The sequence below is a fragment of the Nelumbo lutea genome, chromosome 3 (genome assembly GCF_056320005.1).
Source record: "Nelumbo lutea isolate HS-2025 chromosome 3, American lotus-T2T, whole genome shotgun sequence".
In the NCBI taxonomy this organism is placed as follows: Eukaryota; Viridiplantae; Streptophyta; class Magnoliopsida; order Proteales; family Nelumbonaceae; genus Nelumbo; species Nelumbo lutea.
In genome coordinates, this window is record NC_142686.1 from 55,397,674 (window position 1) to 55,418,739 (window position 21,066).

At 37.5% G+C, this 21,066-nt stretch overlaps 1 protein-coding gene and 1 long non-coding RNA gene across 9 annotated transcripts; one reads left to right on the forward strand and one right to left on the reverse strand.

Moving 5' to 3' along the window:
- Nucleotides 1–1,684: 1,684 nt before the first annotated feature.
- Nucleotides 1,685–16,977, forward strand: ARPC2B (actin-related protein C2B). 8 transcript variants are annotated; one of them, XM_088981700.1, is made up of 11 exons: nt 1,685–1,836; nt 1,996–2,092; nt 5,047–5,113; nt 5,552–5,759; nt 14,476–14,642; nt 15,157–15,234; nt 15,340–15,472; nt 15,859–15,950; nt 16,028–16,084; nt 16,192–16,358; nt 16,593–16,666. In XM_088981700.1, exons 2-10 carry the CDS (start codon nt 2,034–2,036, stop codon nt 16,321–16,323), a joined length of 993 nt encoding a protein of 330 aa, XP_088837826.1. In that variant the 5' UTR covers nt 1,685–1,836; nt 1,996–2,033; the 3' UTR covers nt 16,324–16,358; nt 16,593–16,666. The 8 variants fall into 8 exon arrangements, with proteins under 8 accessions (XP_088837826.1, XP_088837819.1, XP_088837825.1 ...); XM_088981693.1 differs by having other exon boundaries at nt 1,687–1,836; nt 16,192–16,243; nt 16,593–16,977; XM_088981697.1 differs by lacking the exon at nt 1,685–1,836 and adding an exon at nt 4,900–4,961 and having other exon boundaries at nt 1,994–2,092; nt 16,192–16,243; nt 16,593–16,977.
- LOC148865072 (uncharacterized) lies at nt 2,582–5,758 on the reverse strand. The gene is made up of 4 exons (XR_016110935.1): nt 4,926–5,758; nt 4,628–4,787; nt 3,388–3,462; nt 2,582–3,284 (listed from the first exon to the last, which is right to left on the reverse strand). It is a non-coding gene; the product is annotated as an uncharacterized LOC148865072 (long non-coding RNA).
- Nucleotides 16,978–21,066: the final 4,089 nt, after the last annotated feature.

The window sequence follows — 21,066 nt, forward strand, 5'->3', positions numbered from 1 at the left end:
ATTTCTTATTATATATAAGCAACAAGCAAGTAAAATAACATGAACAGACATCAAAATTTTCAATTATATGATTAAAACATATAAAAATACATAAACTATCAATTATCTTTCACATAAAATTTAGAATATTATTAAATTTAACACCTAATACAAAGTTCATATGCCTTCCAACAATATATGGGTCAGGTTTAGCCTAATGTTGTACCTTGCCCATACACACATGGGTTGTAAAATCCCAAAACCCATCTCCACCCCAGAATCTATTTTTAAAGAAAATAAAACCCATCCCAAGGAGAAGGTTACCTACCAGGTAGGTTAGAAATCACCATCCCTAGGTGGGGTCGGTTCCAAGAATTTGGAACCAAACCCTACCTGACAAAAATTGGGTAGGGTCAACTTGAAGCTGGTTCAAGATCGTTGCAATCAATTTCAGGTAGAACCTACCCATTTGCTCAATTTCAAATAGAATCTACCCATTTGCTCACACCTAAATAATTGTAAATAAAAAGGAAAAGAAGTATTCATACTGTTAGTAGTGTATGCTAAAATGGTCTAATTTAGTGATTTTATATTTTTCTTTCTTTTTCTCTAGGCCTGGTTTGTTTGCATTGCAGTTTCATTTGCACTAGTATAAGAGTGCAGGAATGCAAGTGATTTGAGATTTTGAGTACATAACTACAGATTCTGATATATTTTTGTTTCAGCCTTCTTTCTTTCTTGTTTTTTTAATAAAAGGAACAATCACAAGAGACACAAAACTCGCACAAAAAAATAAGAAAAACAATGAACCTAAGATCTGAATGGATTAAGTGAGTGAAAACCGTTTTATGTTCCAGACCATTGTTGGCTAGCCAATCCGCTGCACAATTACCTTCCCAGAAGGTATGATTGTACTCGATCGACTGAGGAAGAACACGTGCAATACTTCTACATTCTTGGATGATAGAGGTGCATCTCCATGGTGGTTGAGCTTCTCCTTTCAGCAATTCGATTGTGATGAGGGAATCTCTTTCTATAATGAAATAATAATCTAGGAATTGAGCTGAAAGCTTGTGGGTTTCTAGGACAGCCCACATTTCCGTTACTGTGATTATTGTACACTCTGTTGGTATTGGTCCATTTTGGCTTGTAAGACTTCTCAATTGTGATTTCTTAGAATACACCCATAGGCACACATTCCATTCTCTTTGGTTGAGGCATGAAAATTTAATTAAATAACATTTCAGGTGGGTGGCTCTGGTCGAATCCAGGTTAGGGACCTGTATTTCAAGAGTTGAATTTGCTTCAACAAATTCCTTGATGGAATTTTGGATCTTATTTACAATCATCATGGGAGTACTATCTTTGATCAGAAAGATTTTTTCATTTTTATTTTTCCATTAGTGCTTATTGTTTCAGCATTTTTATCGGGCCTTTTTTTTCTATTGAATAAAAAGTAAAATAAAACCTACAGCAAATCTGTTAGGAGGGGTTCTAATGTTTAAACATTAGAAACCCTTTAAATCCTACTATATAGTGTTTCTCCTTTCCTTTTTTTTTTTTGGTGGAAAGTATATAGTGTTTCGGTAACTCTAAAAATGGATACATTTAGTATGATATGGTATGATACGTATTAATACTTTGAACCATGAGTAAAACCAAAAGTAAATTTAACGAGAATTTCTGTTATTCTCATTTGCAGAATTGCACTCATACATTCGTATTAGTGAAAATGAAATTGCACTACAAATAAACAGGGTCGAACGAATAACTAGTTGACTTGAACAAGAGGCAGAGGCAGAAAGATGGGCTATCATTTTGGCGTGCATTCGAATCAAGTAATGGACTAAAAGAGAAGTATGCGTCTTGCTTCAAAAGTGTGCTAACATAATTGTCACACCTTGGACAGTTGAACGTGCATTTTACTCAAAAGATTTTTGCTTTTTCCTTTTACTCTTCCCAGTATTATTTCCTAGATATCTCTCAGTAGTAGGATCTCTGTTTTCACTTACTCAGTGGTCCAAACTTGATTTGCTGGTAAGAAGATCACAAGGATGGCTTGCCTTGAGAGGGCGTCGCCAGCACTGAAGGAAGTCCTGCTCAAACTGCACCGGTAAGCCTTGCACCTTTGACATTTTAATAATGCTTTCAGTGCAAATGTTGCTTCATTTTGTTTTCTAGCACCAGTGGCTCTTGACATGCAGAGCTCTGTATCAAGTGATATCCTTTTGTGGATCCATCAAGAGGAGCTACTTTTCTGTTTCTCCAATGGTTTTCTGAGAGAGGGGAATGCAAGATTGGACTTTCAATTCTGATAGTAGTGCTCAGGGTCCATTTGGTTTACGGGAATAGGGGTATGAAATTCTGACCGTTTGGTTGGGCAGAATCAGAATCTGATTCCTACTCCTAGTGGAATGGCATCCCCCATTTGAGGGAATGACCATTCCCACTCTCCCTTGGGAATGAAAATTTCATTCGAGCCCATTCCAATTCTGATTCCAATTTCCATCTGAACAAGACAGATGAGGGAAATATACCATTTCGATTCTGATTTCAAGGGATTTTGATTCCAGTTCCAACTGCAAACTAAATGTATCCTCAGTTGCTGACATATCTGAGATTTATATTACCCAACATGTGGAGAATTGGCCTCCTAATATAGAAAAGATGACAAAAAGATCCCAAGCTTTAAAGTTTAAATGACCATGTTCTTTTGCTATGTGGACCAAACTATTCTTATTTTCTCAGCAAGTTTGCTCAACGAGAAACACTTTTTAATGTGTGAATGATCCCGTGTCAGGATTATACGCGGTAAAGTTGGCTGCATTGTGCTCAAATACTATGAAAGTCAGAAAGGGCTTAACATTTTTCTTATTTCCAAACAGCCCCTTCTTCTTGACTAATATTGATACTGCGTAGACAACCACCAAGTAGTGAACTACCTGGCACCCACCTTGGCAGGATGCCGTATTATTCTTTTTAGTGATACCTGCATTCTCCACCAGATAGGATGCAGAGCAACCAGTTGAGTCAGTTGACTTCTTCATTCAATTACTCATATAAAGTCATATGATGAGATGCAAACATATTGCAAAATTATTGCAACCTCTGCAGAAATTAATGTAGTTAGGTAGCTTCTCATTCAGTTCTATTGGTTGCAGAACAGTGGTTAATGCTTGGGTTTACCAACCCTTTCAGCTCTAGCATATGGGAAAATAGCTGTTCAAACTTCTACCCTTCAATCCTTCATTGCCAGTTTGCAAAACAAGTCTTTCCTGTGAATGAGGCCTTGTAGACAGCACCATCTACAAAACAAACATAGACTACTTTAGATTTTAGAGGACTTCAAGCTTGTCTGTCATGGTTATGTAAGGTCCACAAAAACTACAAATCAGAACATAGTCTTACTTGTTGAGTATTTCATACTTCATATTTCCAGGCAGAGGTTGCAGTGACCAGATCGTGGGTCTAGAAGTATAATGCCTGAAAGATCAGAATCTGTAAATCCAGTAAGAGTCCATTATATCAGTGGGCATTACCTGGTTCTGATATTCCTGATGCTCCGGTTGATAATGCACTCTCAGATTGGTAAGGAAGTAGGCATTTGATTTTAGAAAGGCAGCGGTTGATAATTGAAAGTAACAATTTTCGTCAAAAAGTAGTAGCAAAATGAAACACGAATTATTAGTGAAACTGAAGAAAGAAAACAAACATAGAGATAATGATGAAAATAAAGCTTAGCACATTATGATCCACAAGTTTCTAAGTTTCTTTCTCTTAAATTAGGAATTTGGTGTACGTCTTATATTACTGGGATCATAAATGAACAAAGAATAATAAAGTGATTTAAAGTACTGGAAATATTAATACTCCAACACATAACCACTGCACAGTGTATTAAAGCTCAAGTAGTCTTCCAATGAATATTTAGACATTAAGCAATTCAAAAACAAACAAACAAACAAATAAGTACACTGCACCACACTGCACCACATTATGATCCACAAGTTTCTCTACTTAAGCAAAAAAAAAAAAAAAAAAACAAACAAACAAACAAATAAGTACATTGCACCACACTGCAGAATTCTGAATTCAACTGCAGACCTACAACAATTCAAAATGTCAAACATCCCCACCCTAAACACCAATACCCACCCATGTATTGGCATCAATTCCGAGCTGGCACCTATGACCTACCCCAACAGTACAGTAGGGCAAAGAATTCTGGGGGTGGACTGAACAGTCATTCTCCCAAAAAAAAATTATTACAAGCATTCGCATTTGAAAAGTTAAGACGATCTGCAGCTAATCTAATATTGTTTTTTTCAGGTTAAGGCATCAAAGAATATTCTTTAAAATTCTTAATCACAAATTCGTTATCAGGATGATACATCACATCTAAGACAAAGTCTATACACAATGTCATGTATGCGATGTTCCTGAACCCTATTTGAAAATAGTCTCACTGCTAGCATAATCTTCATTCTCCTCTCTGAGAAAACTATTAGAGATGCCAAGTAAAAGAATGGAATGCCATATGAATCAATCTAAACTTGTAGCTAAGTCCTTGAGTGGTTCTCTGAAATAAGGAATGCAATGGTAACTTGAATACAAAGCAAGTTCACATTTAAAATTCCCATCTCATTACCTTCCACCCTCATAGTTGACAGATTGATCCATATCATAATTTCCTCTTGCTATTCTGACACAACCATTGCTGGCTTTGTTTGTTCTTCAATCTCCTTATGGACTTGAACTTCAACTGGTAGAATTAATCTCAGGTGCGCAGCTGTTTTACTTCCTCTTGACTGCATTTCAGAAAAGGATATATCATTTTTTCCTTCCACTATGTAAATTGCAATGTGATTCATAACCTCAAGATGATAAGCATATTACTTTCTTTGAACTTAATAATTGCAGTTCCAACCTTTGTATCAAATATTTACCGATCCTATTCCAAGAAGTTATGTTCCCATGACTGGGTACTTCTACCACATGACCTTTTCAACTATACTGATGAGTAGATTCAGATCTTCTTGATGATCCATGTCATTTATTTTCTGGCAGTGCTGAAATACCAAGGGAGATTGATCACCACATATATGAATTTGGATCTGTTAAATATCATATTCAGGTAGCACCAAAAGATCTTTGCACAACAAAATTGGTTAATGGATATGTCCTAATACAACTATTTAAGGCTTCCCTCATATTTGTTTGTATACTTTTTAGCATTTAATACAACAGAAACATTAGAATATACTTGCACATAATTATCATGGCAGGATTTGAGGAATGAGGTACTACTCATAAACTCCTTTCATTTTCTGCTTTGTTCCAACCAGTTGGCAAACCAAAAAAAGAGGTCCTCAGCTGATCTTTGTACAACACAATTCCCTTAGACAATTTACGGGGGAATGAAAATTTCTCTCTACTAACTTAAAGAACAACTTAACACTTAATACCTTTTTCTCCTTATAGGCGACTGTAGAATGTTGCCTTGTTGGTTATCCCTGATTAGGATAAGTAGATGTTATACTCAGTATCTGATGATGATGATATAATGTGACAGGCTTCTGCATCCGATCCTTATCATGTCTACTTGTCAGTATCAACCCCATTACTGTCCCAAGGAACCGTGGCAGTGGATAGCCTTCCACATTCTACCTTAGAGACTGTAAAGAGGTTTTACTCTGATATTGTGGAGGTTCTTGAACCACAAAGGGGAGGATACCAACTTACTCTACGACTTAACTTTGACAAGCTTCCACGTGGCAAAGGTCTGGTAAAATTCTGGTGGCTTTTAGTGATGATCAACTATTGATTTATGATTTCTTGAATTTTCAATTCCCTGTCATATGGTAGTACTAGCTTTTTCTCCTTTTAGTGATAGAATGGGTTGCTTAAAAGTGCTAAAGAAGAGAATGAATCAACAGATGCACTGTGTGTATGTATGTGTATGCATGTATATATCTTTTTTGTTTTTGAGAAAAGGTAAATTTCATTCAAAAGAAAAGGGCAAGATGTGAAAGCTGTAGTTACTGTATATTTTGCCTACATTGAAGATGTGCTTATGGCATAGGAGGTATTAACCAATGGTATTGGTGCGGAGCCATTCACAAGAATCTATGTGAATAAACATGATGGAGGTGATTGTGAATTCATTAGGAGATATTTACGATCGTCTTACGCTGTTGGAGAGGAGTTTGGTAGGTCGACTTATCAATTCTGATCTAGATGTGGAAGCTGTAGGGGACTGGGCTGTTGCTTAATGGTGCCCAAAGAATCCTTTTCAGGTTAGAAAGTGGAATGCTGTTTTTTTCTCTTTACCTTCAATAGTAAGGTGGAAGCAAGCGTTGTTTTGAAGCGAGAACAGAGTGAAAGAATGGTTTTAAGGCCTTTCCCCTTTTTGGACAAAATTGTGAAGTAGACATAGTGAAAGAATCACTTCCTGATGACCTACCCACTTGGAAATCCTTTTACTGTGTTTCTGACACTGGAATTCCCACATCCATCCTCATGGCCGATTCTTGTCCCTCTCCACTAACATCCTGTAATTCCTTAGACTCAGGGTCAGCTCCCTCGACGAAGGGAAGAGGAGTTTTCACAACTTTAGGACCATTTTCTTCGCCATTTCTAGTCTTCCCGCCACCTGCCTCTTCAATCTCTTCCTCTAAAAACAACAGCTCTTCAATCTCTTCCTCTAAAAACAACAGCTCTGTATGCAAATTTTCTTTTTCAAGTAAATCGTTGTTGCTTTTCGGAGACAGACTTCCCAAACTTACAGTTTCGTCTCTATCAGAATCGTCACTGCTGTTTTGTTCACTCAACCAATCTTCAAACCCTGTTCTGTTCAAATCACTAGGCTTCAGGTAGGTTGGATGGGACCCACTGTAGAGAGCCTCGAAACTGAGAGTCTTGAGTTTTGCGCCTGAACTGTTCGACTGTGTTACGAAATTATAGGCAGTAAATATGTAGTATTAGCCCAGTTACGAAATTTTCTTCCTTTTTTGTATCTGCAAAGCTGTATGGTTTTCTTCCTTTTTTGTATCTACAAGGCTATATGATTTTCTTCCTTTTTAGTATCTACAAGGTTGTATATATATGTACTACTTTCTCAATAGAAAGACATCAATTTCTTGTAATTCATGTTCTATCACATGGTATCAGAGCTGGAGACACCAATTCCAGCCTGAAACTAATTTCTAGTTTTTTCTTCCCTTTGCTGCCCAAGTGAGCGGCTTGGCTTTGAATTCTTTACGTTGCCCAAGTGAGTAGCAGCTGCGATCTCTAGGTCACCCATTCCGAGTGACATCTGCATCTCACCGCCCCTACCAGTGGAAGCGGAATCCCAGATCGGCCTACCCACCTTCACCCATCTCTTCTTCACTTCAACAGGGAGAGGGCTTTCAAGTCTACAACAGGTCGGAGAGTAGCACAGCAGCCTCGGTGTTACTCATGTGGTGTTTGTTTGCTCATCAAGAAAGTCTTTCTTCTCTGTTCTTTTTATACAATTGATATTTCGGTGCTGCCAGTTGTGGTTTCTTGCTGTTTGGGTGTTGCATCTGTTGCCGATTCTGTTTTATTGGCTTTGCTGGTTGTTAAAAGTTTATTTTCATGTGTTTATGATGGCGGTTGAACAAAAGAACATGGCTATGCCTAGTGTTATCCCCATTCTGTCTAAGATCACTGAACAAAAACTAAACAGAACTAATTATTTAGACTGGAGTAAGACTGTTCGTTCGTATTTACGGAGTATCTCTAAGGACAACCATCTGACTAAGGACCCTCCTACTGATGAGACCCGCACTGAATGGTTAAGAATTGATGCTCAATTGTTTTTGCAAATCCGCAATTCTATTGAGAATGAGTACGTCGGTCATGTCTCTCACTGTGAGTTTGTAAAAGAACAAATGAAATATTTGGCTTTTCTGTTCTCTGGTAAAGAAAATATTTCCAGTATTTTTTATGTTTGCAAGACATTTTATCGGGCTGAACAATAGGATCAGTCTCTTCAGACCTATTTCATGAATTTCAAGCGCACTTATGAAGAATTGAACGCCTTGTTACCTTTCAGTACTGATATCAAAGTTCAGCAGACTCAACGTTAACAGATGGCTATTATGAGTTTTCTGGCTGGCCTTAATCCTCAATTTGATGGTGCTAAGTCACAGACTTTGTCTAATATTGAGATTACCTCTTTAAAAGAGGTCTTTACAAGGGTCCTTCGTACAGATACTAGTTCTCATACCTCACCTATACAACAACCTAGTGCACTTGTCAGTCAGAATAGTGGATCAATTGGCCGGTCTCGTTCTTAGAATAGTAGTAGAGGTGGCAATAATAGTGGTTGGAATGCTGGAACTCAGGCCACAGGGGGAGTAGTTTGCTACTATTGTCATGAATCGGGACACACTAAAAGGACTTGCCAGAAATTGCTAAAGAAAAACCAAAAGTCTTATGGGTCTCAGTCAGCTCATGTTGTAACTACGAGTGATGCTCCTCATCCATCGTCAAATCAGACCATTACAATTTTTGCAGATGAGTATGCGAAATTTACCCAGTATCAAGAGGCATTAAAGAACTCCGCTCAGTCCATCACTGCCCTTGCTGAGTTAGGTAAAACCAATACATGTCTTCTTTCTTCTTCCTCTCAGTGGGTCATTGATTCTGGTGCAACAGATCATATGACAGGTAATCCTAGTCTCTTTTCCACTTTCCAATCACACACTTTTCCTTCTTCAGTCACCTTAGTAGATGGTTCTATTTCTTCTGTCCTTGGTTCTGGCACTATCAATCCCACACCAACACTTTCTTTGTCATCTATATTGAGTTTACCAAAATTTTCTTTTAATTTGGTATCTGCTAGCAAACTTACTCATACTCTTAACTATTGTATCTCATTCTTTCCTGATCATTGTCTGTTTCAGGATCTTATGGCGAAGAGGATTATTGGTAAAGGATGAGAATCAGGAGGTCTGTACATTTTGGATACCCAGGAACCTCAGACCATTGCCTGTTCCAATACTTTATCTCCTTTTGAAGCTCATTGTCGGTTGGGGCATCCATCTTTACCTTTGTTAAAGAAGTTATCTCCTCAGTTTCATGATGTATCTTCTTTAGATTGTGAGTCTTGTCAGTTTGCAAAACATCATCGTCTATTGTTTGTTTCTCGAGTTAATAAAAGGGCTAGTCATGCTTTTGAGTTAGTACATTCAGATGTTTGGGGACCTTGTCCTATTATGTCTAAGACTGGATTTCGATATTTTGTTACCTTTGTGGATGGTTTTTTTGTATGACTTGGCTTTATTTAATGAAATCTCGTTCTGAGTTGCTTTCACATTTTAAAACCCTTTGTGCTGAAATAAAAACCCAGTTTGATGTGTTTGTACAAACATTGCGAAGTGATAATGCCAAAGAATATTTCTCTGATTCCTTCCAGACTTACATGACTCAGAATGGAATTATCCATCAATCATCTAGTGTTGATACTCCATCTCAAAATGGAGTGGCTGAGAGAAAAAATAGACATCTTCTTGAAACTGCCAGGGCTCTTTTATTTCAAACACATGTTCCTAAACAGTTTTGGGCTGATGATGTTTCTACAGCATGTTTTTTGATTAATCGCATGCCTTCCACTGTTCTAAATGATCAAATCCCTTATAAGATTTTGTTTCCTAATTAATTTGTGTTTCCTGTTGAACCTCGTATCTTTGGATGTTCTTGTTTTGTTCGTGATGTTCGTCCGCAGGTTTCCAAATTGGAAACCAAGTCATTAAAATGTGTCTTCCTGGGATACTCTCGTCTCCAAAAAGGGTACAGGTGTTTTTCTACTCTCTTGAACAAGTAGGTACCTTGTGTCAGCTGATGTTACATTCCATGAACATCTTCCTTTCTTTACTGCTCCATCTGCACCTGTGTGTCCACAAGAGGATGATGATCTACTAGTGTATCATGTCACCGGTCCAGACGCTAATGTTGTTCCAATACCCCCACCACCACCTTCTCAACCAAAACTACCTATTACTCAAGTCTATTCTCGACGACCTAATCCTCCTGTGACAAGTCCGGCACCGGTCTCTTCTTTGTCATCAGATCCAATGCCCAGTGATATTGATCTACCTATTGCTCTTCGGAAAGGTAAATGTCAATGTACTTATCCAATTTCCTCTTATGTTACCTATGATTGTTTGTCCTCTACTTCTTGTTTGTTTGTTGCCTCTCTTGATTCTATAGGGATTCCCAAAACTGTTCACCAGGCTTTATCCCATCCTGGGTGGCGTGATGCCATGCTTGAGGAAATGAATGCCTTGACTGAGAATGGTACTTGGGATCTGATCGATTTACCTGCTGGTAAGAAAGCAGTTGGATGCAAGTGGGTCTTTGCAGTCAAATTTAATCCTGATGGATTAGTGGCTCGCCTAGTGGCCAAAGGCTATGCACAGACATATGGAGTGGACTATTCTGATACTTTCTCCCCTGTGGAAAAATTGACTTCAGTTCGATTATTTATTTCTCCGGCAGCTACATATGATTGGCCACTTTACTAGCTTGATATTAAAAATGCTTTCCTGTATGGAGTTCTTCAGAAGGAGGTTTATATGGAGCAACCACCTGGGTTTGTTGCTCAGGGGGAGTCTGGGAAAGTTTGTCGTCTTCAAAAATCACTGTATGGACTAAAATAGAGTCCTCGAGCTTGGTTTGGAAAATTTAGTCAGGTAGTAGAGAGGTTTGGGATGAGGAAGTGCAAATCTGACCATACTGCTTTCTATAAGCAGTCCACATTTGGCATCATTCTACTTGTTGTATATGTAGACGATATTGTTATCACTGGGAGCGACACGAAGGGAATCTCATCCTTGAAATCCTTCTTGCAGAGCCAGTTCAATACTAAAGATTTGGGGCACCTAAAATACTTGGGGATTGAGGTGGCAAGGAGTAAAAGAGGCATTTTCCTGTCTCAGAGGAAGTATTTTTGGGACCTGTTAATAGAAACTAGGAAACTGGGAGTCAAACCATGCAGTACTCCAATGCTTCCTAACCAGCAACTCACAAAGGATGGAGATGCTTTTGATGATCCTGAACGATATAGAAGATTAGTTGGAAAGTTGAACTATCTCACAGTGACTCATCCAGACATTGCTTACTCAGTTAGTATTGTAAGTCAATTTATGTCCTCTCCTACAGTGCATCATTGGGCAACCTTAGAACAAATTTTGTGTTACTTGAAAGGAGCTCTTGGACGGGGGATACTGTATCAGAATCATGGTCACAGTAACATTGAGTGTTTTTCTGATGCGAACTAGGCAAGTTCCAAGATTGATCGAAGGTCCACTACTAGCTATTGTGTTTTCATTAGTGGTAATCTGGTTTCGTGGAAGAGTAAGAAGCAAAATGTGGTGTCACGATCTAGTGCAGAATCTGAGTATAGAGCAATGGCACAAGCTTCGTGTGAGGTTATGTGGGTTTCTCAACTCTTAACTGAGGTCGGTCTTAAAGTCTTAGTTCCAACGAAGCTATGGTACGATAATCAAGTTGCGATTCATATTGCTTCGAATCCAGTTTTTCATGAATGAACTAAAGATATCGAGATAGACTGTCATTTCGTTTGTGAGAAAATTCAACAAAACTTGATCTCTATAGCATATGTGAATGCTGGAGAGCAGTTAGGAGACATCTTTACAAAAGCTCTTAATGGAGCTCGGATTTCTTATATTTGTAACAAACTGGGCATGATTGACATCTATGCTCCATCTTGAGGGGGGGTGTTACGAAATTATAGGCTGTAAATATGTAGTATTATCCCAATTAGGAATAGCTTGATTATAGGAATTATTCTTTTTTTGATTTTCTTCCTTTTTTGTATCTGCAAGGTTGTATGATTTTCTTCCTTTTTAGTATCTACAAGGTTGTATATATATGTACTACTTTCTCAATAGAAAGACATCAATTTCTTCTAATTTTTGTTCTATCACAGACTGAAAGGAGGGATTCAGGGTAGAACGCTTAATCTCGTCTATCAGCTCATCCCTCCTCCCAATCACGTGCTTACTTAAAGGGTCCCTTGGCCCATCTATCTTGTAATGGGCCTTGGGCTCAAAACTTGTAATATAAGAACCCAGCTTTAAAACCTTTACTTGAGTTGCCTTCTCCGGCCCACCAGAAAAGGGATCCCCTCGATTGGGCCCATTTTCTAAGTCTTTTCCTCCAACGTGACCTCTTAACAAATCATGCCCCCTGTTTTAATGGTCGAACCAGCAACCCTCCCTATCTGAGGTTGCTGGTTCAGCCTTCTCCCTTTAGACATTGGTATATTTTTGTCTATTTCCCCTAACACCACCTGCGCAAAAGATCTACCATTTGTCATAGCCTTTTCTTGCTTTCTATAGGTTTGACCTTCCATCAACCCCAAAGCTTTTTGGCTTCCCAGAATTTGTTGGCCTTTTTTAGTGAAACATTCCTTCCCATTTGAATTAACCAATCTCATAAGTCCACGTAATGCTTCTTCCTCCTCCTTTCCTATCATACAAGCCTCCTTCCACAGCCCTGCTTCAATGGAGGATGCTAGCCACACAGAGACAAAACTCCCCTCTGTTTGTACCTCTACCTTTCGTGGAATGTCTTCTTGCTTCACACCACTTAGCAGGATTGCTACTGAATAAAGATCACCCCAAAAAGCTCCTTTCAAGATTCCTCCACACAATATTGCTATAGATTCTACTACTTCTTGTTTCCACAGATGAAATGGCAAGCCTATTACATGCACCACCACACCGTCTTCGACAAATAAATCCTTGGAGTTGGATGTTGGATTCCATTTAAAGACTGTGAATGATCCGAAATCAGCCTGAATATTTATAGCTGATATTTCCAATTCATTCTCTACTGGATCTAGGAGGGCTTTACAGTTATCGAAGGGGGTTACTATGAAGACACTCTTCAGCTTCAACCCAGTTGCCAATAAGTCAGCTACCCTCCTCCAATCATTAACCTTTTCCTTGGCTTGTATCAAAAACTTACTATCCCACTGTTCTCTCTCTAGACCTCCCACCATTATGCATTGGCCTTTTGTTTTTTCCATGACCACTGGCCCTTGTTTTACCCTGCTGTTGCTGAGATATGCCTTCTCCTCCCTTATGGAGGCTTTTTTATCATTTGCTACTCTTTGAGCTAAAAACTCTTTGAGCGACCAGTCAACTTCCCCCCATCCTTGGCTCTGTTTTCCTGCTGGTAGACACACCAGTTACCTTCGTCCCTTACCAAAAAATTCAGCCAAAGCTATGAAGAAGCCTTTTCTATTCCTCTTACATTCAACAACATATCTTCTCCCTTCTAATGTACTAAAATCCTGCCAGTTTATCTGCTTACCTTTTGAACAGGCTCCAACTATGAACTCTCTTAGCCACTCGATCACTTCTAATCCTTCCAGCAATATTGTACCCTTTTTCGCTTCCCTTACCTTCAGGCTTACCTTCCCCTTGATTCTCATCTCTTCGAACAGGAAATTTTTTGCTTCTATCTTCAAGGATCTCCTCCACTGACATGCCTGCATGAACTCCATTCCATATGAATTTGGATGCTAAGATTCAGATTCATTCTCACTTACTCTCTTTTTTTTTAATGAATTACTTTTTACCTTTCAAAAAAAGGGAGGGATGTATGTATCTTATTATCCTATCTTTAAAGAGTAGCCTATTGATCATGTATGGCATTATTGCTTTAGGAGGTCTTCTTTGAAGAGTGAGGTCTATGAAGATGATTCCCTTTTCATCACGAAGTTAAAAAATGACGATTGACAGTAAGAAAAAGAAACAAAGAGAATTATTTTCTTCAAAGCACACTGAATTAAAAGTAATGATAAGACACTGTTGACAGAGAGGCTTAAAACTTGTCAGTTTGTACACCAGACAGAAGCTCTAACCAAACAACAGTGGCTTAGCATAAAAATTGACTTGGAACTTTATAGTTGTAGAAAGTATTTCTTGCCATATTATATGTATATTTTATATATTCAGATATAATTACTACTAATGAGATAAGACATGTGAGAATAACAGCCTCCAAGAAGAGTGAAAAGAGATAAAGATGCATGCAGCAACTGAAATGAGATGCCACCAGATGCATGATGACAATTACTTTCAAATAGAAAATTAACAGATAAAGTAGAATTCAGCACAACAAATTAATTCAGTTGCAACTACTTATATACATAACATTGAATCTATGGTTCAGCATGTCATATTTTCATTACAAGGGGGCATGTATGTCTTAGTTACATCTCAAGAAATTAGTTCAAAAAGGATATCTCTTTACAGTTTATCCAGTACTGTTTCTTGAATATCTCCCCTGCGTTACAAGAAATTAATGCAACATTCGATGGATGAAATTATTTTAGTTTGATAAGTGAAAAACAATGCATATGATACCAACAATTTACTGTCTTTGTTCTGTTCTGTTTTGACTTTATTTTCTTTTTAAATTTTTTGGTTATTTCAGAGTGCATCAAGGTGATATCAAATATTTCCTCTGTGCAAGCATTGATACTGAGCTCACAGCTGAAAGAAATGCTGTGGAATCTTGGTTCCCAGGAGATATCTCAGGGGACATACAAACCCATCAAACTTGTTTATCACCCAAGAGAGCCTTTCTTTGTTATAAGACTGGTACTTTCTGTTTCACACACATTTTCTATCTATTGGATTCTTAGTGCACCATAATCACTAAAAATTGAAGGAAATAACAAAAAAATTTCAATAATTAATAACTACCCAGTTTCCTTTTCAAGGATAAACTGTTCCATGTAAAATTTGATCAAATTAGACCAAGTTATGCCTGAAGCTTGTAGAGTTAAGTAGTACTCTTGAGTTCAGTTCCCTACATAAAATTTACAACTGCAATTATTATTTTTACTGAGTTAACATGTTTCCATTTAAGACACTAGATGCCTGTGTTAATGCATAGACCACTTTCCAAATATGAAATATAAATGGATGGAAATATTTAAAAGCAATTACAGGGCTACTTTGTTCGGATGTAAAACTTCGAAGGTGGTGGCTTCCTTTTACTTCTAAATTCAATTTTATACCCCATAAATACTTTTGATTCTGATTTTATTATAATTTCTAACCACATTAGATTCTTTCTTGCGATTGAACATTTGATTTATTTGTTCCATAGCCACAGAAGATCACTGCAGTTTTTCCCATGCGTTTTAGAGACAGTACAGATGTGATTATTGCAACAGCATTTTTTCAGGTTTGGATTCCAATTCTGACTACAAAAGAATCAGTTGCTCCTGGTTGATGAAAAGGATGGTATTATGCCCATTGTTGATTCTTAATACTCAACTTTCTCTTATAGGAGCTTATGGATGCTGGATGTTCAGAAGCATGTGCTAAAGCACCCCCTTGTACCTGGTCACCTATTCCTCCTCCAGAATTGAGAGGTGAACCTTTTGAAGATTTAAGTACCAATGGAGGATTTGTCTCTTTTGGTAAGAACTAGATTTGAATTTCCCAGTGGTTGAAAAAAAAAGTTTGACCTTCAATGTAAGAGGAGCAGAAAATAGACAAAAGGGGTAGTTGGTACGATAAATATACTTAAAGATCAGTGATTATCATTAAATGAAAGGCTCACTATGTATATGATTGTATCTCTTCTTTTCAGACAACCAGATTTCAGAAACCTGAAAAAAGGTCAATAACATAAAAGAGAGTGCTTTTCCTTCATGTTTGGAAACACAAGATAGGAAACAATCAGACTTCTCAGATGCCCTTTCCTATTGTATAATCACAGCATGGATTTTTCAAGTTATCTACATACTCATAGGACTGCTGGATAAAATTTTCTCTAATACATTTTCATATGACATATTTACAGATATTTTTTCACAACATGTAGAGGGTACAAAGCTTGATAAGACTGTATGGAGTCTACTGAACTTCTCTGCCTATGTGAAGTATCATGTGAAGGTAGATCTATTGTTGTCTAAAGAATCTTTAAGTGGTTTTACTTCTTATGTGTTTTTCTGACAAGATTATATAAATAGTGTACGAGAGGTTTTATACAAAGAAGGATGAGGAAGCGCTTAGAAAACCTGTCAGAGGTGATGGCCCTAATTACACTTGCCATTATATATATATATATTGATTGATAAGACTTTTATTGATTTTTCTTCTGTTTTTCTCTTTTCTTTCTTTTTGCAATTCTCAGGTGCTGCAGATATCAAAGACAGGAGAAAATGAACTTAATACAGAGGTCCAAGGTGGGTACTGGCTTGCAGAATATGCTTGTCTAACCAAAACATTCAAAATAACCCATAGCTTGTTGCTAGCCTGCTATTGACACCATTAGCAACCCCTTTTAGCCCCAGGAACAAGGTACATTACCATGGTCATCAATGCAGCAATTTAAATTTTTTTCCAAAGTAACATGAATTGTTAGGAGCATTTTGGCATTTTGTGTTTCCACTCTTTTTTCCTAGACAAAGATCTGAGATCTGACAAAAAGAAATCTTAGCAGAACTGTGAACCAACAATTGTTCAATTTAGTTTATCTGATGTGGCATTTTAGCATATATACTTTTTCAATCAAAAGTAAATGGCTTGATGCAGGCTATAGGTGTATGAGGAAACTGATAGGCCTCTCAAAACCCAAAAATTTCAGAAGAAAATGTGGCACTTTCACCAAGAAGTTCAAGAGAATTCATTCCCCAATTAAGATTCATGGATTTGATCGATTCCGTCAAAGATGGTTGAAAATTCCAAAGTGTCATTCCTTCAGGAGAAATAAATTAGATTAAATTGCACTTGTATGGGCATGCCTGATAGCAGGTATGCCTTCAAGTTCAAGATTTGTACCATATTGGATTTGCGTTATGTCATTAGTTTTCATTATCTTGAGCACATATGAAATAATAATTTTTAACAAAAAAATACAACCTAACTTCTTGACAATGTTGATGGGAATGCCTGATAGCAGCTATGCCTTAAAGATTTTTACCATATTGGACTTGCATTACGTCATTAGTTTTCACCATCTTAAGCATACATGAAATAATCGTTTTAACAGAAAAATACAACCTAACTTCTTCACAATGTTAATGCCCTGTGAAACAATTTAGTTGAGTAATGAAAAAAAAAAAAAAGGTTTGCTTGCTAAGTACACCTCAAGGAGATTATGTTACTCATCAATGCTAGGTTTTTCAAATTTGCTGCTTTTATCTCTGATATAACCATTTAACTAATGTTCCAGACACAAATAAATGGTGTCACACAAATTTCTGCTGACGAATCTAATACGCTGAAATGTGCATGCAAACTAATTTAATACATTCACAGACATGCCATTAAATATGCATGGTCTAAGTTCTTTTTTTCTATATGGAATATGTATAAATAGGTTATGACAACAAATCTGATTCTATAACGAGAAAAAAAGGAAGGATTTAACCTTGAAAGGTTATTTTTTATTGGAAATGGTTACTTTCAATTAATATTTAAAAGTATTACAACAGTCTGAACATCCAGAACTTCCTTAAACAGAATTACAACATGGCCCAAAAAGGCTCCCCCCTATTTGTCCCTTGTTTAGCTAAACTATCAGCCATCTCATTAGCTGATCTTCTAATCCATCTGAAACTGGCATCAACCTCTCTTGCTAGGCAAGATATCTCCTTTATGATCTGCCTGTGGGTCTACACCCCCAGATTTCTTTTCTGCATCCACCCTATCACTAACTTGGAATCACCTTCCACTTCTATCTGCTGGAACCTTAACTGTTTAGCCAATTTCAGACCTTGGAAGAGGGCCAATAGTTCTGCTCTAAGTGAATCTTCCACCCCTATTGGACCGAAATATAAAGCCACTACCTTTCCTTCCCCATTTCTAAAGGTCCTGGGTTGCCAAACGAACTCCCATCAAAATTACGTCAAATTAAGCTTAATTCTTTGGAGTGCTGAGGGAACCCAACTCTCCTAGACCAAAACAGCACAGCCTTGATGGTAGAGAATATTTACTACTGCATTTCACCCCCCCTAATTATATCCTACACTGAAAACTCCTTGAATAGTTCACTTGTTTTTACCCAATGCACAACTATTATGGTAATGCTTTAAATCAGTTCCTCCTTTGACTTAGTTGATCCTTGGGAGATGTGATTCCTCCTTTCTTCCCAAACCACCCCAAGAAGCAAGGGTGGAAATTTTGCAGCATATCATTTATCAAAAAAAAAAAATATTGCAACATATCAGCCCGTCTCAGTCGACACATACCGTATCAGTGACCCCCTAATACACCCTTTTGGAAAGGTTTCAGGGTTCTCTCTCTCTCTCTCTCTCTCTCTCTCTCTCTCTCTCGCTATATATATATATATCAATTATACTTTGTTTTAATGTTTTATTATTGAAATTTAAAAGAAAGGATTTTGAGGAGAGAAAAAGAAAGAAAGAATAGAATTATAAAGAGTTTCTTTTTTTTCTAGTCTCTCACTCTAATTAAATAAAACAGTCATCTTACTTTCCATCTTGAATATTTATCATATAAAGTTAATAACCTTCTTTAGCCGCTAATTGATATGAAATTGCTCTATTAAATACTTATTACAGTGGTATTATTTTTGAAAATAATGAAATTAATATATATAAAAGATTTTGTATATAAAACTAGGGAAGCAGCCCAAAGTTAGTTTTTATATTATAAAATTTTTATTTCCTAGGTGACACCTAGGAAACCAGGCGCCCCAGTGTCGCCCAGAATTGCCCAGATGCCTTGAAAACTATGCCCTCATCCTTTGGTTGTATAAGGAAGCCTACATCAAACAAGGCTTCTAATAGAAAGTGGAGGCAACCAACTACAACCAAAGAGAGAGGAAAACCAATCCCAAATATATGAAATAAAAGGACAAGAGATTAATAGGTGTGCAGATGAAGGATACAAACATGAGAGGAAAGGCATCGATTAGACCTTCTTTTCTGAAGGACATCACAAGTGTTAAGCTTATTAAGAACTACTTCCCAACAAAAACCCTACTTTTTGGAGGCACAGGTTTACACCATATTTATTTGGCTCAAAAAGATGAAGTCTGCTTGAGTGACTGGAGAAGGGAAGTGAAGAAAGAGTTGTAAGAAAGCATTCCAGAAGGAGAGGTCGTCCAAAATTGGCTATCCTAGCAAGACTATTTCAAGAAAACAGAGTTCAATAGAGAAAGAATTTCATCAATAGCCCCTATTTCAGCTTCCCTAAGTCCTCTTTTGCGATCCAAATCCTAGGAGTCCCCATTACCATGAATTGAAGATAGGTTTTTGTTTATGCAAAGAAAAAGATTAAAGCAAAGGAAATTTAACCATGATGGAGGTGTCCCCAAGCCAAATATTTTTCCCACAAAGCACTTTATCGCCACAGCAAGCATCGTACCCCATGAAGGGGAGGCAATGTTTTAAAAACCGACCCGAAGGCCGAACCGTTTTTGCCTCTGGGTCATGGGACAGCAGTTTGACTATTTGAGTCGAATGAGTCAGATCGTGCCACATTAGCAAATATATATACACATATACACATACATACATGTATATATATATAGATAGATAGATAGATAGATAGTATAAACACATTTTATCAATTAATAATATATAATTATATTCTACATGTAATATATGCATTATTTTATATTTAATTTATATTTTTTATTTTTTATTTGTAAAAAAATGCTAAAAATTGCAATTTGAGGCCAAAAAAGGTTTTTTTGGCAAAAATAGAGGGCCAACAACGCCTCAGGATGCATAATCTCAAGAAGTTGCCTAAAATAAAAACAAAAAATCACCCTACTTGGACATTTGAGTGCAAAGTTATGGCCTCCAGAAGTTTGCACATACATTGAGTGTGCAACCCATAATCTAGTGACCCGGTCAAACAAGTCAACGGTTTAACCGCTTGGGTTGGATGGTTTTTGACTAAGTAAATGGGTTTTAGCCAAATTGGACCCAAAATCATGGCCAAGTGACGGTTCAGATGATTCAACCCTCCAAGTCAACGACAGATTGGAAACACTGAGGGGAGGAAAGAGGGTAGACCTACAAGAATAGATTTCCATGGGGAATAATGCATAACTCTAGGTTGGGTCAAGTCCCGTGTCCCAACCATTTGCCACAAATCCATGGATGCTGACTATTACCTTGTGCCACAACCTATCTTGCTCAAGGGGCAATCTCCAAAGCCACTTCCCTAAGAGTGCTAAACTTCTTTGCCTAATGTTTCTAATCCCTAATTCCCCTTGCTCCTTACTCTTGGAGACCACCTCCCACTTCACCAAGTGATCATTTTTTGTTTCACTAGGTTGCCACAAAAAGTCTTTCATGATTTTCTCTAATTTGTTAGCAACAGCGATACGAAAAGTAAAGAGGAAATAATTTTCCAACCTATTAGCTTTTTTTGAGAACCTCTTCAAGACTGGTACCAAAAAGTCTTGAATTCAGGTTTCCTTCCAAAAGTAGACCCAAATAACTCATAGGCCAATCACTTGCCCACAACCCAAAATGTTAGCTAGTCTTGTGACTCCTTCCTCTTCCCTATTTATCCCTGCCACATGGCTCTTTCCCTAATTCACTTTCATATTGGAAACCCTTTCAAATTGATTAATGTTAGCATAGGGGTATTTCTGTCTTTATACCTCGATTAATGTTGCTGATCTGTAATGTTGTGTTGGAACATGTGCTCTTAACTTAAGTAAGGGCACATAGGTCTTTTCAGTCATCTTTTAATAATAATATAAATACTTACTGGCCGACTGGGAGAAGTCGAGTTGACTCTTTCAATTCGAACCAGAATTCTCTCTCTCTCTCTCTCTCTCTCTCTCTTTATCACCTTTTCTTCTTCTACATAACTGAACTCAGTCAGGCCGAACTCTAAGGCAGACCTGAATTCTATCATGGTATCAGAGCGAGGTTAAATCTGCCTAGATTTCTGCTTGCCTAGGGTTCATTCTCTGTGCACCCTATCTAGGGTTTTCCTCTTTTTTTTTCTGTGTTCGATTGGAGATAAGGGAAAGAGTTGAAAAGGAGTGATCGCCCTCTTCCCTTGGAGATCTCTATGC

Excerpts from the sequence above, each read along its gene's own strand:
- ARPC2B (XM_088981693.1), top strand. The coding sequence starts at position 2,034 with ATGGCTTGCCTTGAGAGGGCGTCGCCAGCACTGAAGGAAGTCCTGCTC. Across the intron at positions 5,760-14,475 it reads CAAGCTTCCACGTGGCAAAG|AGTGCATCAAGGTGATATCA; the intron begins GTCTGGTAAAAT and ends TGGTTATTTCAG. Across the intron at positions 15,473-15,858 it reads TGGAGGATTTGTCTCTTTTG|ATATTTTTTCACAACATGTA; the intron begins GTAAGAACTAGA and ends ACATATTTACAG.